The sequence below is a fragment of the Cheilinus undulatus genome, linkage group 11 (assembly GCF_018320785.1).
Source record: "Cheilinus undulatus linkage group 11, ASM1832078v1, whole genome shotgun sequence".
Taxonomy (NCBI): domain Eukaryota; kingdom Metazoa; phylum Chordata; class Actinopteri; order Labriformes; family Labridae; genus Cheilinus; species Cheilinus undulatus.
In genome coordinates, this window is record NC_054875.1 from 16,768,613 (window position 1) to 16,784,286 (window position 15,674).

A 15,674-nucleotide genomic window follows, 5' to 3' on the forward strand; every position below is an offset into this window, starting at 1 on the left:
ACTAGAGGAGGCAGTATGGTCTACATTTATCCAAAAAAATGTAAGCTAGGGTTATCAAAAGTAGTGATAGTTTCATCCATTTTGATACAACATTTAGAGCAAAAGCTGTTTGACATTTTTTGCTCTGGTTTTGAAATTTATGAAATCATTAAATAACAGTTTGCGATCAGCTTTTTACACCCAAAGCTGATGTATCCAGTCAGGCCTGCTCACAGAAGTTACTAGGCCCCTCACAGGCTCAGTGAAAGGGCCCAGCTCAGATCTTTTTGATATATAAGCATGGATAACCAGTGTTGGCTACCATTCACCTTCACAGGCAGACTCAGATAAATTGGATTGAAAAGTGATTGTTAAAAGTTCAACAAGTCACCGTCGGGGTCCTCTTTCCATTTCTTTTCTGAGCCCAACATTTGTTGAAGTATATGAGTTAAAATTAGAATTACCCAAGAGTTAAGGTGGGTTGACCAATGACTTAAGTATTGCAAAAAAGAAAGAAAAAGAACATGCTTAAAAAAAAATAATCAACATTGGTTAATTATTACTTAAACTAAGAATTGAAAGTGTTTTGGCTAAACTTCATGGGCCCCCTCATGTGGCTAGAGAGCTTTCCCGTTTATTCCCTCCTTATGAGGTTGCTTGTATCCAATAGGGATAGCCATGGTGGTCTAGTGGTCTAAAGAGGGATAGCATAAAAGTGCTGTGGATAGTCAGATGACTAGGAAAGTGCTATACAATCTTTAGTCAGTTTATCATGCGTGCCTTACATCTCTTGTCCAGAAACAAAACAAAAACATTACCTGACAGCGAACAGCAACATATCAGGAACAGTGGAGAGTTTGCAATCATTTTGCTCTACTGTCATTTTAGATTTTACAGTATGAGATTAAGCATGGACACAGCATGCTTTAAAATCAGCTTATATAAAACGAAGTCAGCTTACAGAAAGGTCTACAATTATGCTTACCCCTTTAATGGTCTAAGCAGAGGAAGGTCATCAATTATATTTTTGTTATTTACTATAGTTATACTTCCTGCAGAGTAGAACAAATTAGTGCCTCAAAGGGTTCCCATCCTTTGTGCTGTCACTAAGGCATGACATTTGAGAGGTTCTGGTTTTCACCAGAAAAGAAGGCAAATATGTTTGATCGTCCTGTCAGACCAGCATTAACAGATGAATCTCTAGATTTTCTTTAAATCGGTTTCTAGCAGAGAGGGGCTGATAGACCTCACAGATGACGGAGGGAACTACTACAGCAGTGGTGAAAAACTTAATTGGTCCTATTTTAATTCAGTTTACCTGTAGAAGTATTTCTATAACACTATAAACTATAGTGTTTTATAATAGACAGATGCTGTCTCATATTAACAGTTCTGATGTGACTAATTAAGTCCAAGAAGTGGCAAAGGTGAATTATGGATTCCGACTGCCTTAAAACAGCACAGACGGAAAAGAAGATTCTAACAATATCCAACATATTAGAGCTCAAGGAGTCTCCTAAAATAGAAGATACAATTTCTGAATGGCACTGGACGGCATCGTACCACTGTGGGGCAGCAATACGCTGCTGCTGCGTCTATTCTGCCAATCGAAAGGAAGAAGAAGATGGGATGCGGGACGTCATGACCAAACACGGAAGCAGACAATGTTATTTACTCAGCCGAAATTTTTGAATGAGACCAAGGTCTGTGCTTGAGAGCGCATTTGACGTAGGGCACAAAGAACTGCGTGTTTTATTAAGGAAAAAAAATTTAGTTTTAAGCTTCAATTATGACACAAGCTGAAAAGGAGCAGGACAACGGGAAAGAAAAAGATAAGGAACGAGAGAAGGAGAAAGAGAAGGAGCAACAGCGTGGTGTAAAACGACCCATCGCTCCTCCAGTCATCCCAGAGCCCTTACATGAGGTAAAGAGATGTGAGAGCCTCTTACAGTGCATTCAGAAAGTCTTCAGACCCCCGTCATTTCTGTCATTTTCTTATGTTGCAGCTTGATGCTGCAGTCATTTAAATTCTTTTTTTTTCGTTATTTAATCCCAGCACCCCATCATGAGTGAAAACAGAATTTTGGATTTTTTTGTACATGTGTGAAAAATAAATAAACGAATATGTCACATTGACATAAGTATTCAGACCATTTTCAGCAACACTTGTAATTTAACACAGGTGACTTTCATTTCTCTTGGTCGTTTTTTAGATGTTTCTACACCTTGATTGGAGTTCATCCGTGGTAAATTTTTTAATAGGACATGATTTGGAAAGGTACACACCTCTATAGATGACTTTACAGCTATCAAGGCATATCAAAACAAAAACCAAGCCATGAGATCAAAGGAACTACCTGCAGAGCACAGAGACAGGATTGTTGCAAGCACAGATATTGGAAAGACTCCAAACAATTCTGCTGCACTGAAAGTTCCCAAAAGCACAATGGCCTCCATAATTCTCAAATGTAAAACGTTTGGCGCAACCAGGACTTTTGCAAGAGCTGCTCATCTGATCAAACTGGAGGACATTAGTAAGAGAGGTATCCAAAAACCTGATAGTCACTAAGCTCCAGAGATCCTGTGTGGAGATGGCGAAGCAGTTGGAGCAAATTGGGATTAAGTTTCTTGCCCAAAGACACATCAACATGTGACTGCAGGAGGCTGGGATTGAACCCAAGACCCTCCCATTGCAAAATGACAAGCTCTTCCTACTGAACTTCAGTCGCCCCTAGCCTTTTATTTTGTAGCCAGCCTGAATATACTGTTTAAGTTCATGTCTAACACATGTATTTATTTCACAGCAAATACAGAGCAATTTTGTAGTTGTTATCCACCCTGGATCAAGGACACTGCGCATAGGACGAGGAACAGACACTCTTCCAGTGACGGTTCCACACGTCATAGCACGCAGACACAAGCAAAGTGGACAGCCCAGATGTGAAGATGCCTGGCTGTTGAGGGAAGGTCTAAATGTATGTCACTCATGAATGGATCAACCATAATACTGTCTTGTATTTCATTTGCCCACAGTAATCAAATTCTTTCATTTTTTCTGTTTATTTTTCCTGTCTGGCAGAAACCAGAGAGTAATGAGCAAAGGCAGCATGGTCTGAAAATGGTTGACCAAGCCATCTGGTCCAAGAAGATGTCGAATGGGGTGCGGAGGACACCGGCGTCAGCTGAACAGGTGTGCATCTTTAAATAAAAAGCATGAAAAGGGAAAAATGGTGCTTATTTAAAAAAATGTAAGGAAAGGAAAAATTTAGAGTTTTGTTCATCTTTTGTCAATTCTTTTTTGTGTTCAGGCAAGAGCTTATAATTGTCAGATCCGTCCAGCAGTTCTAGACAACAGCACCAGAGTGAGGTGGACAAACACAGCCCACCAGCCTCCTCATCTGGTGGGAGAAGAGGTCAGTAAATATTTTACGTGTGTTAATGATTTAGAAACTATTAGGGACACCTACAGCCATTTTCATTTGAGAAACTCTTATTTTTATCCTGCTACATCAATTTCTCCCTAACATTCAACCTTTCAACTTTCTATCCTATTGTCATGCAGGCTATCTATGTGAATCCAGCTGACTGCTACAACATCCACTGGCCCATTGTGAGAGGTCAGCTCAATGTACATGCAGGTCCTGGAGGCTCACTGACTGCTGTTTTGGCTGACCTTGAAACAATCTGGAGTCACATCATTCAAAAGCAATTGGATATTCCCATTAAAGATTTGAAGGTAGAGGCAACATCCCCTCCATAAAATGTTTAAGAATTCTGCAAATTGTTAACAGAAGAAAATAACATAAAAAGAATAAATGAAAATAGACGGATAAAGTTTTTGCAAGAAATGGCATTGCTTTTGAAAATGATATACCCATGTTGAATTTGATGCCAGCAGCACATTTATAGATGTTTATAAATTAAACACATAAATTAACAGTTTAAATGCATATCTCCACCGAGCTGTTAAAAACTTTGATAGTAAGCAAAGTGAATGGTTTAAATTTTGCAAGAACAGATCAATGTAACATGGCATGTTGATTTATCCTTACTCAGCAGGGGGTGATGTTAAAAAAGAACCCCACAAAAAGCCTCATGTTCAGATATAAAAATGCTTTAATCTTGAACCTGCAAAACAACCGTACTGTCCCTGCAAATACAAATGAAATTTGTGTGTATGTGCTACGATTAAGCCTTTGGCATCTCATACTGATTTTTTTTTTCTATATCAGTATCCATTAAGAAATAAGAAAAAACAAGGATTTTTTTGTATACTTAATACATTTTTGCCTTGCATTTTGTGAATGATGATCAGTATTACAGATGCATCTTGTTGGTCCCAGACATCTGTAACAGGCAGCACATCAAAGAAATTGTCAACATGCTGCTGCTTAATATGGGCTTTTCAGGTAATTCATACATATTTACTGAAGACGTTTTTAAACACAATATTATTTTCTGCGCAGGCTAAAGAATTCTCAAATCTATGTCTTTGGCTGTCACCTAACCTCTTTGTGGTCGGTTATTTGCATGTTTTCTATGTGTTCCTGGGTGTGTGTGTGTGCAGCAATCATAGTGCACCAGGAGTCAGTGTGTGCGACTTTTGGCAGTGGATTGAGCAGTGCTTGTGTCGTGGATGTAGGAGACCAGAAGACAAGTATATGCTGTGTAGAGGATGGGGTTTCCCATCGCAATTCCAGGTAGGAATTATTTACATTTTTGTTATATCCATGAAATTATTTATTCATCCATCTTCCACACAAAAAGCTGTTACATTTATTAGTTGGAAGCACATCTGAGTGATACAGTTGTTTCTCAATAAATTAGAATATCAGCAAAAAGCTGGTTTATTTCAGTAATTCAATAAAAAAAGTGAAACTCATATATTACATAGATTCATTACACACAGACTGATGTATTTCAAGTGCTTATTTCTTTTCATTTTGATTATTTTTGTTTACAGCTAATGAAAGCCCAAAATTCAGTACCTCAGTAAATTAGATTATTTCCTTAAAACCAAGAAAAAGGCTTTTTAACACAAAAATGTTGATCTACTGAAAAGTATAAACATGAAAAGCACTTAATGCTTGGTCGGGGCTCCTTTTGCATAAATTACTGCAGCAATGCATTGTGGCATGTAGGCAATCAGCCTGTGGCACTGCTGAGACGTTATTGAAGTCTCTGATAGCGGCCTTCAGCTCATCTGTGTTGTTGGGTCTAGAGTCTCGCATCTTCCTCTTCACAAACCACATAGAGAATCTGTGGGGTTTAGGTCAGGCCAGTTTGTTTGCCAATCAAGCACAGTAACACCATGGTCTTTAAACCATGTATTGGTACTTTTGGCCGTGTGTGAAGGTGCCAGGTCCTGTTAGAAAATGAAATCAGCATCTCCGTAAAGCTGGTCAGTAGAGAGAAGCATGAAGTGCTCTAAAACTTCCTGGTATGCGGCTGCGCTGACCTTGGACCTGATAAAACACAGTGGACCAACACCAGCAGATGACATGGCTCCCCAAATTTTACACTTGAGGTCCAAGTGAATCCATCAAGCAACTTGGATTCTGTGCCTCTCCCTTCTTCTACCCGACTCTGGGACCTTGATTTCCAAATGACATGCAAAATTTACTATCATCTGAAAATATGACTTTGAACCACTGAGCAACAGTCCAGTCTTTTTGTCCTCAGCCCTCTGTCTCTGGTTCAGGAGTGGCTTGACACAAGGAATGTGACAGTTGTAGCCCTGTCCTGGATACTTCCGTGCATGATGGCTCTTGAAGAACTGACTCCAGCTGCAGTCCACTGCTTGGGACATCTGCAGTCTTCCCCATGATTGTGTAGCCTACTGACCCAGACTGAGAGACCATTTAAAGGCTTGGGAAACCTTTGTAGGTGTTTTGAGCTAAAGAGCTGATTAGAGTGTGACACCATGAGTCTCTAATATTAAACTATTTCACACTATTCTAATTTTCTAAGATACCAAATTTTGGGTTTTCGTAGAGTTGATTCTACAGGGTTCTCATCGAATGTTACATACTCGAGCTTGAACTTTTTCAGTTCAATATGAGGTTTAAGATGTAATTTCTGAACGACTTAATTGTGGCTAGTGAAAATGCTGAGTGGCTAGTAACTTTGGAAAACCTTGGCCATAATGGCTGGTGAGCAAAAAGTTATTGCCAGGCCCTGGTTATGAATGATGAATTCCACCTGTCCAGTCACGGAGGAAGAATCACAAAGGCTACTGTATGTATTTGTTTACTGTAGCCAACTTTTACCTTTTTTAATCTAAAAAAATTGTATGTTGAATCATATCAAACCATTCTTAAACACATCTAAATAAAACATTCTTGAACTGGCCTTATTAAAATATACCTTCAGTTTAAGGATGTACTCAGCTTATATAGCTCTACAAAGATGGCAGATTATGTGCTTATGGTGTTGTGCATTATATAATATTATGTGTGGGACCAACATTGCGTTTACAGCTAAACCTTTCGTTATTAATTTAAAGGAAGGTTTAGCTGCAAAAGAAAGTGTTTGGTGAATCAAAATATTGCAAGAAAAGGAAAACTTAAACACAGGGTTAAAGAATTTGTGAAAAATATTACCATGGACCTTTTGCAGGCTACAATTATTAAGTTGTATGTTTTTCTCTGTTGCAATTCACAGACTGTGTTTAGCATATGGCGGCTCGGATGTTACCCGTACGTTCTACTGGCTTCTACAAAGAGCAGGTTTTCCTTACAGAGACTGTCAGCTGTCCAGCAGACTGGACTGTCAGCTCCTGCAACACCTGAAGGAGACCATGTGCCATCTAGACCAAGTGTGTATTGTTTAGGGGAGAGGGTGAGTTCACTGGTTTGTTTAAATGTTGATCATTTGTGTCTTTTATTTTCTTGATCATAACAGGACATATCAGGACTACAAGACCATGAATTCCAAACACGCTTCCCAGAAGCACCAGCTCTTCTCTACCAGGTTCGGCTAGGGGATGAGAAATTAGAGGTATCTTGCTCAAATAGTAAAACTAATTTTTAACTGGATTCCTGCTGCGACATACTGTAGTTTTGCAGTAGGTGATTCTGTGGCTCTATTTGTAACCTTTCCCATATTTCTTTTGGTGTAAATGGATTTATGGAAATATTAGGCACCCATGGGTCTCTTCTACCCTACTACATTTGGCATTGTTGGCCAGAAGATGACATCAGTTCAGTATCGCTCACAAGGTGACTCAGAGGATCCCTATGATGAACATTACCTGCTTGCTACACAGAGCAAACAGGACCAGGTAAAAGACTCACACACACATTGAACCCACTGAATTAAATTCTAATTGCCTATATTGTTGTTCTATGATTCAGTCATTATTGATCAGTTGCCAATTTTCTCCACCAGTCGTCTAAATCTGCTACAGACCGGAAGGCAATTTCTAGACCAGGTGGAGGTTTGGATGGTGACATGAGCAGTCAGGTGGGGATTGGGGAGCTTTCTGACCTTCCCAGGGGCTGTGGGACCGGCAGCAGTAGCGGAGGGACAAAAGGGGAACTGGAGCTTGGGACTGCACAAGGGGAGTGCCTTATGGGGGCAGGCGATTTGGAAGAGCCCTTATCTGCTCATCTCTCCAGGAAGACTGCTCTTATCAGCCAGTTTGAGAGCAAAGCACTTGGCCTGGATAAGGCTATCCTGCATAGCATTGACTGCTGTGGTAAGAGATCAAGTAGACACAATATGCATTAACTGGGTGCTTTACAGGAGAAGTGGAAATGGGTCACTAATTGTAAAAATGAGAATGCTTTAATAAAAATACAATGAAATCAGTATTTCAGAGTGAACAAAAACAGTTATGGCTTTAGGCTTACATTATCTACTTTTACCTAGTATTCTCTTTTGTACTAACAGCATCAGATGAAACCAAACGCAAAATGTACAGCTCTATCCTGGTGGTGGGAGGAGGGCTTATGTTTCCTGGTGCCCAGGAATTTCTGCTTCATCGCATCATCAACAAGATGCCGCCCTCATTCAGAAGACTGGTAGATAATGTGGAAGTTATCACACGACCTAAGGTAACTGGAGATAAGTAGCATATCAACAATGACCTTGATACAGATCTGTAATACAGGCAAAGTAACACTGTGTTTAATAGTTCCCTTTTTGTGGAGTAAGAACAGTAAGTTCTAAGCACAGCTATCAGTGAAGACTGGTGGAAATATGCTGCAAACAACTCTTCAAATTAACTGTATTTTGATATTAACGCACCACAGGACATGGACCCTCGGCTGATATCATGGAAGGGCGGAGCAGTGTTGGCGTGTTTGGACACCACCCAGGAGATGTGGATCCACCAGAGGGAATGGCAGCGTTTTGGTGTCCGAATGCTCCGTGAGAGAGCTGCTTTTGTCTGGTGATACCATGTGAAGTTTAATTTAGTGTCTTGGCTGCTTTGGCTGTGTTCCCCAAAAACATGGTGCACATGTTACGACTAGACTAATTCTAGCAGATGCCACAGTGGAAGGAGGATTATGTTTGAGTAAACATGTAAAGAAAGTTAGGCTTACAGTTAACTTGAGATGACACAGCTTAGACAGCAGACAAAGCAGGGCTGTTGAACAATAAACTCAAGTGTTTTCCTTAAGGCAAATGTTTTGGGGTTTTTTTTTTGTGATGTTCTGAATCATGGGAAAGCATAGTTATGAAATCAGAATCAATCAGATACAACACTACAAAACTCATGTTAACAATTGCCCCCCCAATCCCCCTTATTGTTGGCAGATGTTCCATGAAATGCCCAGAGAAGATCACTTTTTGTATTTATGTTTTGTATTTCTTTTTACAGAAGATGAGGCGTCTTTGATTATAAAATAAATAAAATGTTAATATATACATCAGAACAAACCTGTCACATTTGTCCACCCATGCCATTGAATTGCATTGAAATAAAAATAGTTGGAATACTGAGCATGTAGTAAGTAAAGTAAAATACAAAGTTGCCTCTGGTACCATCAATGTCTTCATCAGTCTAGAACAAAAATAATCCGTCGGTATACATTTGAAAAGCAAAACGTTTTATTCTGTCAGCAGTACAAACAATCATCATGAATAATGATAAAGGAGTTACAACAAAAATGTTACATCTCTCAAAGAGACTGATGTCTGGTGGTGGAGAAAGGTTTAGGGATGAAAGCAGAAAAAACAGAAGTGGTGTAGATAGCTGCTGTATCAGCCATTCTGGCCCCTGTGTGTAGGAATTCCCAGAATGGCGTCAAGAAACTGCTGGTGGCAGCGGCAGCAGAGGAAGAAGGGCTTCAGCACTGTGATGTCAGAATCTTGACACTGTGCCAGGCCCAATGCCTACACTGAGTGTAGGCGTTTACCTAAAGAAAAGCAAGGGTTAAACAATGGAGTAAAATGATGTTTTTAAATTATAATCTACATATCAACTGAAATATTATTAAAAACATCCTGGAAGACTATACCCTCAACTTCAAATCCATAAACACAATTTTTCATACTCTAATAAAAGATGAAATTACAACAAAGGGCTTATCTGTCAGCAATGTTGAACTGAAGACTGAATATCACCTTCCTCATCCTCCTCCACCCATAGGTGGAGCATTGGGGCCTCCGAAATGGTTTATTCTTCCCATATGTCTTCTGCCACCAGGGGGACCTGGAGGACTGGGAAAAAAGGCCAAGGGGATGGAGCATGGTGTTATAAAGGTGACAGTATTCTTGTTGTGCTTTTGTCTATATCAAATACATAGAAGTTGAAAGAAACCGATGGAAAATATGACTGCGTACAAAATTATTTTCCTTTATATATTTCCATCATATTAATTTATAACTGTTCTAATATGTAACCACATAAAATGGTATTTCAACTGTCTCTGCTGTCAGGAGGTAGTAATATAAGAAAGGACTAAGTGACATTTGTTGCCCATGAACCGAGTTTTCAATTTTACAAATGTAGGTTTCTTTTGACATGGCTAGCTGGCCATGGTAACCTATGTTTCAAATTGAATCAGCACCAGAGAGTGGTCCTGTTCCGATTAAAATCAGCTGAACCAAAAAACAAAAATGGAATAAAGACAAACTCTTTAGTCACAGAGCAGCACAGACTGCCTGAAACAATGGACTTCTAATGGACTTCTACATGCATTTAGCTGTGGATGCAGCACCTAAGAAATTCCTAGGACTGTATACAGGAACATTTGAACACTTCTGTCCTGCTTACATACCACAGCACTGTCTGGTCACTAATGTTATCAGAGGGAAGTCTTGCAAAAGTACCCAAGATGAGGAGATATTTAAATACTCTGGTCTTTCTCTCCCACTCAACCTTTTGACCAAAGGTTTATCAAAACTGTTCCACTTACAGGAATAAACTAAAAATCTTTATCATCTCCTAAGCATACAAACATTTCTTGCTAATACATGTGGCATTTATGATGTAAAGGGATGGATGGTTTATTGATTCAATTTTTTGTATCTAATTCATGACTGTGGAAACGTCTTATGTGCCTGTGTTTAGCCTCTAACACATTAAGCTTCTTGTAATAAAACCCCATTTCAAATAAAGTTGCAATGCTATACAGTTGGTTCATGCTTCTATATATAAACTGTGGCCAACACATTAAGTTACCTGAAATGGTAACCTAAGCTAGGCATATAAGAAATTCCAAAATGTGTACAACAGTGGAGAAAGAACTGTGCTCCAAGAACCTACCCTCTGCCATCACTGAAGCGTGATGAACCACAGTTTCCATCCTTTGTCATGTCAGGGTTTATCATCGTCTTAAAACTGGAAAAGGACAAAAAAGATCAGAGTAGACATCAGTGTTATTAGGTGATTCTGAACTGTTATTTGTTTCAATACTTGCACAAAAAACATTAAAAAAGTAATAATGCAGAACCTAACTCATTTGTAAAGTGAACAATTCACATTTTTCTTGCAACACATCAACATGTTGGGCACCTGTGGCTGAACTGGTTGCCCTTTAAGGGGGACATTTGCAGGTAGTTACCACTGGCTACATGTAAGTATCCTGAAATGGACAAGATACTGAGCCACAATTTCTTCTAAGGCAGGGGTGTCATACCCCTATTGGGTCCAGGCAAGATTTGCTCAAATGAGACGTCCTGTTGGCCAGGCTATTTTTGGTTACACCAATAAGACCAAACGCATATAGAGCATCTGGAAAGCATTCACAGCGCTTCACTTTTCCATATTTTGTTACGTTACAGCCTTATTCTAAAATGGATTAAATTCAGTTTTTTACCTCAAAATTCTACACACGATACCCCATTATGACCAAGTAAAAAAGTTTGTTTGAAACCGTTGCAAATTTATTTATTTTAAGAACATATAAAGTGTACATTAGTATTCACATCCTTTGCTCAATACTTATTCAATCACCTTTGGCAGCAATTACAGCCTCAGTTTCAAACGAACTTTTTTCACGTGGTCATAATGGGGTATCGTGTGTAGAATTTTGAGGTAAAAAACTGAATTTAATCCATTTCAGAATAAGGCTGTAACGTAACAAAATGTGGAAAAGTAAAGAGGTGTGAAAACTCTCTGGATGCACTGTATATGGGGCTTTTCTATTACATGGTGTGGCTCGACTCAGCATGGCAGCTAGGCATGGCAGGGAGACTTGCTTTTCCACCACAACTGAGCTACCCATTGAGGCCGCATGTAGAGCTAATGACGCAGTGTTTTGAGCCCTCCTTGATCTCTCTACACTGTTTAATGTGATTAACTTTATGTTGTTTTAAAGCAAAAATCAAACTGTAGACTGACAGCGCTGCACGCTGCTCTTTTCCCATTCTCTCTCCCTCTCTGTCCACAATCAATAGAATCTTCCTGCATAGAAGTTAAAGAACAGTCTTCTGATTATTGGTTTATGGGTCTCTAGATAGCAGAAAATAAACACAATCAAATTTTTGGATTGGGCAATAAGAATGGTATGCTTTACTAGTGTCAGTTAATTAATTAAAGACTGTCTCTATCACAGGCTAGAAATTTATTTGTCTTTAAGAAGGGAAAGGGTCAAACTTTTGTTATAAGTAGGTACAGAAGAAGTTGTACTCCTGGATCTGTGGATGGTCCATCCTGACCTCACTTGTCAGTGTGAGAACTCAGGCCGTACTCAACTATCGGCGGCAGTATGATGAATCATCAGTGGATGCTAAAAGTCCTGGGTGAGGTCGAAAGTCTTTAGAGAGGGGGAGGGAGAGAGAGGTTTCTCTCTCAATGATGCACTGTTGTGCAGCCTAATTGACTTTCTAAACTCCCGCCCTCTCCTGCTGAGTGAAATCTAAACTTTTAGACATGTATGAGCCCTCAAGAGCCATTATTCTGCAGGTTAATTTGATGGGGAAAATACTGACTGTTCTCAGGTAAATGGTTATGCTGACCTTGTCCTCATATAATGAACACTTGTCCAGGCAGGTGGCCCTGAAGACAGGGTGGTGAAGTTTCAAAACAGAGTCTCTCCCATGCTACAAAGACTAAATCTTACTGGCTGCTAGGTAAGCATGACATACAGTACTTACATTAATCTGTAATATGCTTAAATACTAAGGCATCTCCCTAAAGGATAACGTATCTTTTAGCTGAAGGTCATTATCTATTTTTATTTGTTAAAGCTTGTGGATAAAGTGTTTTTCAAAATCAGAGTGTGAACTTGACATTAGTTTGACCAATTCTGCAAATAAATGATAAAAAAAACAATACAAGGGTGTCCTTTAATCATCATCATACTGGTGTCATTTTATGCATCAAAGGGCTGAATTTAACATTTATGCAGCAATTTAGAGGAGATTTCAAATCATCTTGATATATATCATGTGTTGTTATACAGCCAAACTAAACTTAAAACAAAAAGTAAGGCAATTTGTGTTTGGTACATTATTTCTTTGTTGTAACAATGTTTCTTGGTAATAAATCTTATACCATTGGAAAGCCTGTTTGTTACCCTTTTAAATGATGCCACATTTGTAAGGATCATGGATTTGTGGAATGAGCAGGAGAGCTGAGTGTGTAGGTTGCGCGCATGAAAAATGTGCCAAATCTTCTCTGCCAATGCCAAACAGCTGGTTCTGCCATTGACTCCTGTTTGGTGGATTGGATTATTGAAGTTTGAAGAAACAAGACATACTGACAATTTAACAACTTATTCATTTAACAAACAGGAGCCTCCGTAGCTTGTGGAAGAACCATACACAGCCACAACAGCCTGGCTCCTCCTCCTCATGCTGGTTACCAGCCTGGTCGCCCACTGCTGTGGGATGGCATCCCTTTCTTCAACCAGCATTTGTCGCAAGTCAGCCAACGTGGTTGTGTTGGTCACTCCCAAATTCTGGAGGTAGTCTCTTAATAAACCCCGCTCTGTGGGGGCAAGTGTTGTCATCTTGGGGGACAGAGTTCTTGCTGGTAGGGTGAAAAAACAGTATTCTTGGGGTGTTGTCTTCTTGGGACGCCCACTTTGCAGCCTGTCTCTGACATTCCCTGTTATATGGAACTTGGCCTTCAGTTTGGAGATGGTACTAGGGTTCACTCCAAACAATGCCGCAACTTGGTTTTGCGGAACACCAGCTTGAAGTTGCCCAACCTACAGGCCCTATCCAGATCAGTCAAATGTGACATGCCGATTCTTGAAGCAGACATCTACTGACCACTGTAGCAGGGCCCATGCTCACAGGTGCTGCCAATCAGGCACCTGATTGGCAGCACCTGGGGGTACCAGAAGCTCAAAACAAGAGTCAATAACAACAACAAAATAAGCTGTTTGGCACTGGCAGAGAGGATTTGGCGCATTGCATGATCCTTACAAATGTGGCATCATTTAAAAGGGTAATAAGCAGGCTTTCCAACGGTATAAGATTTAATACCCAGAAGCATTGTTACAACAAAGAAATAATGTACCAAACAAAAATTGCCTTACTTGTTTTAAGTTTAAATCACGATACTAATTAAAGGCCATATCAACCAGCCCTAGTTTACAGTCATGAATACATATCTTACTTCCACCTGCTGAAAGAACGTCAGAATTGTTTATTTAATGCTTGTGTGATGCTAATGGTAACTTACAAAAGACCAATAAACTCCACCGCTGCCCAAAAAAGATCCACAATTAAGGACAATCGCCATGGCGACTGGGTCCTGTTGTCCAAGACCTGACCTGGGAAATAATGAGATGAGAGAAATAGTGGTGTCATTGTATTTTGGGAGGTAAGTGACATTATAAAAAATAACTGTCCTCTCAGTTCACTATTTTACAGACTAACTGAAAATACTTGGTTTTGATACACATACGTATCAAACCAATCGGAAATTGATATTGAAAACCGTCCAGAGCGTCGTTTCTATTAAGTATCTTAATGCTAAAATGGCGTTCGTGTCATGAATCTCTTGAACCAATATTGGACTAAACCTTATGATGCAGAACGGTCTGTGACACCGCCTAAAGCTGCCTAAACACGGGCCTGTCGGACTTAAAAGATTTTGAAATTGACACTATGGAAAAAAACACGGTTTGATAACGTTGCTTTATTAGTCCAAATGTCGCATTTTTCTGCGACGCAGTTCCAGGTAACCTAAACCTGCTGGCCCATTAACAAGCTAACTAGGTCCAGGCCCTGATCTCATCAAGTCACACATTTAGTCGACGTGTTGTGTTTTTTTTTTATTTTTAGCTGAGATGTCGGAATAGAAAAATATACACTAGAGAGCGAGACGTCATTTCTGAATATTACAGAAAAATGAACCAAAAAACACCCACCGTTGGACACGTATACCATTCTTTCTACGTAGCTGAGTTCACAACTAGGACTCGACAAAACATTTGTTTACTCAGGAAGCAAAACAACAACCCGGAAGTGTTATTCTTCTTCTTCTGTAATAATGGCGGGTGAGAACTAGCGTCAAAGCTACTTTACTGCCACTCACTACTCTGGGGTGTGGGTTTCCACACTGGAGCCTGTTGTCGCTGAGAGTAGGAAGTAAACTGAAATTGTTTCACCAGTAGAGTTTCTCGTAAAAATAAAATGAATAAATAAATAAACAGCTTAATTACATTCACGTTGTCTTATTATTATAATTATTATTTTTATTATTATTATTATTATTATTACTTTAATAACATTTAAACAAGATTTTATATTTCCTCTTGCAGGGATTTAAACATTGGACATTCAACTCCCTCTTAAGTTTTCTGTTTGTGTTGCACATCGGATTCAGACAAATTCCATGTCAAATGTTTCTTGTCCACCTTCACACAGACCTGATGGATATTCCAATAAATGCACATTGTGTGCCCTGTGTGTCCTTAATTTAGTTTAGTTAGGCTGTGTCTGTTTGCCCTCTATTTTCCTCTAGCCTACTGCCTTCGTCCTGCCCACTTTTTAGTTGGTTTTGTCCAATAATCCTTCAGCCATCAACTTTTGCCAGGCAGATGTGATTTTGTTTCAGTCATTCGTTTTTCCCTCAGCTTTACAGAAGGCTCCCTCCGTACTGCTCTGCTGTTTTTGTTTGTTTGTTTGTTTGGTTATTTGTTTTGCTTGATGGTCAGTTATTTCCCCTCTATTCTCCTTTGAGCTGAGACCCACAATAACTTGACAGCTGTGTGTTCCTTATGTACTCAAAAAGTGATTTATATATCATATACATGTAAGGCATTTATGCAATAGGCAAAGTATAA

The 15,674-nt window shown here is 39.4% G+C and overlaps 2 protein-coding genes across 2 annotated transcripts; one reads left to right on the top strand and one right to left on the bottom strand.

The window, feature by feature from the left end:
• The first annotated feature begins 1,645 nt into the window (after positions 1-1,645).
• On the top strand, positions 1,646-8,605 carry actr8 (actin related protein 8). Its single transcript, XM_041800395.1, has 13 exons — positions 1,646-1,903; positions 2,784-2,954; positions 3,059-3,169; positions 3,288-3,392; positions 3,542-3,715; positions 4,295-4,388; positions 4,547-4,679; positions 6,643-6,796; positions 6,883-6,978; positions 7,121-7,261; positions 7,369-7,678; positions 7,873-8,036; positions 8,235-8,605. The coding sequence occupies exons 1-13, from the start codon at positions 1,769-1,771 to the stop codon at positions 8,376-8,378; spliced, it is 1,932 nt and encodes a 643-aa protein (XP_041656329.1). The 5' UTR covers positions 1,646-1,768; the 3' UTR covers positions 8,379-8,605.
• Positions 8,606-9,548: 943 nt separating this feature from the next.
• Positions 9,549-14,862, bottom strand: selenok (selenoprotein K). Its single transcript, XM_041800396.1, has 4 exons — positions 14,757-14,862; positions 14,066-14,156; positions 10,697-10,771; positions 9,549-9,648 (listed from the first exon to the last, which is right to left on the bottom strand). The coding sequence occupies exons 1-4, from the start codon at positions 14,773-14,775 to the stop codon at positions 9,549-9,551; spliced, it is 285 nt and encodes a 94-aa protein (XP_041656330.1). The 5' UTR covers positions 14,776-14,862.
• Positions 14,863-15,674: the final 812 nt, after the last annotated feature.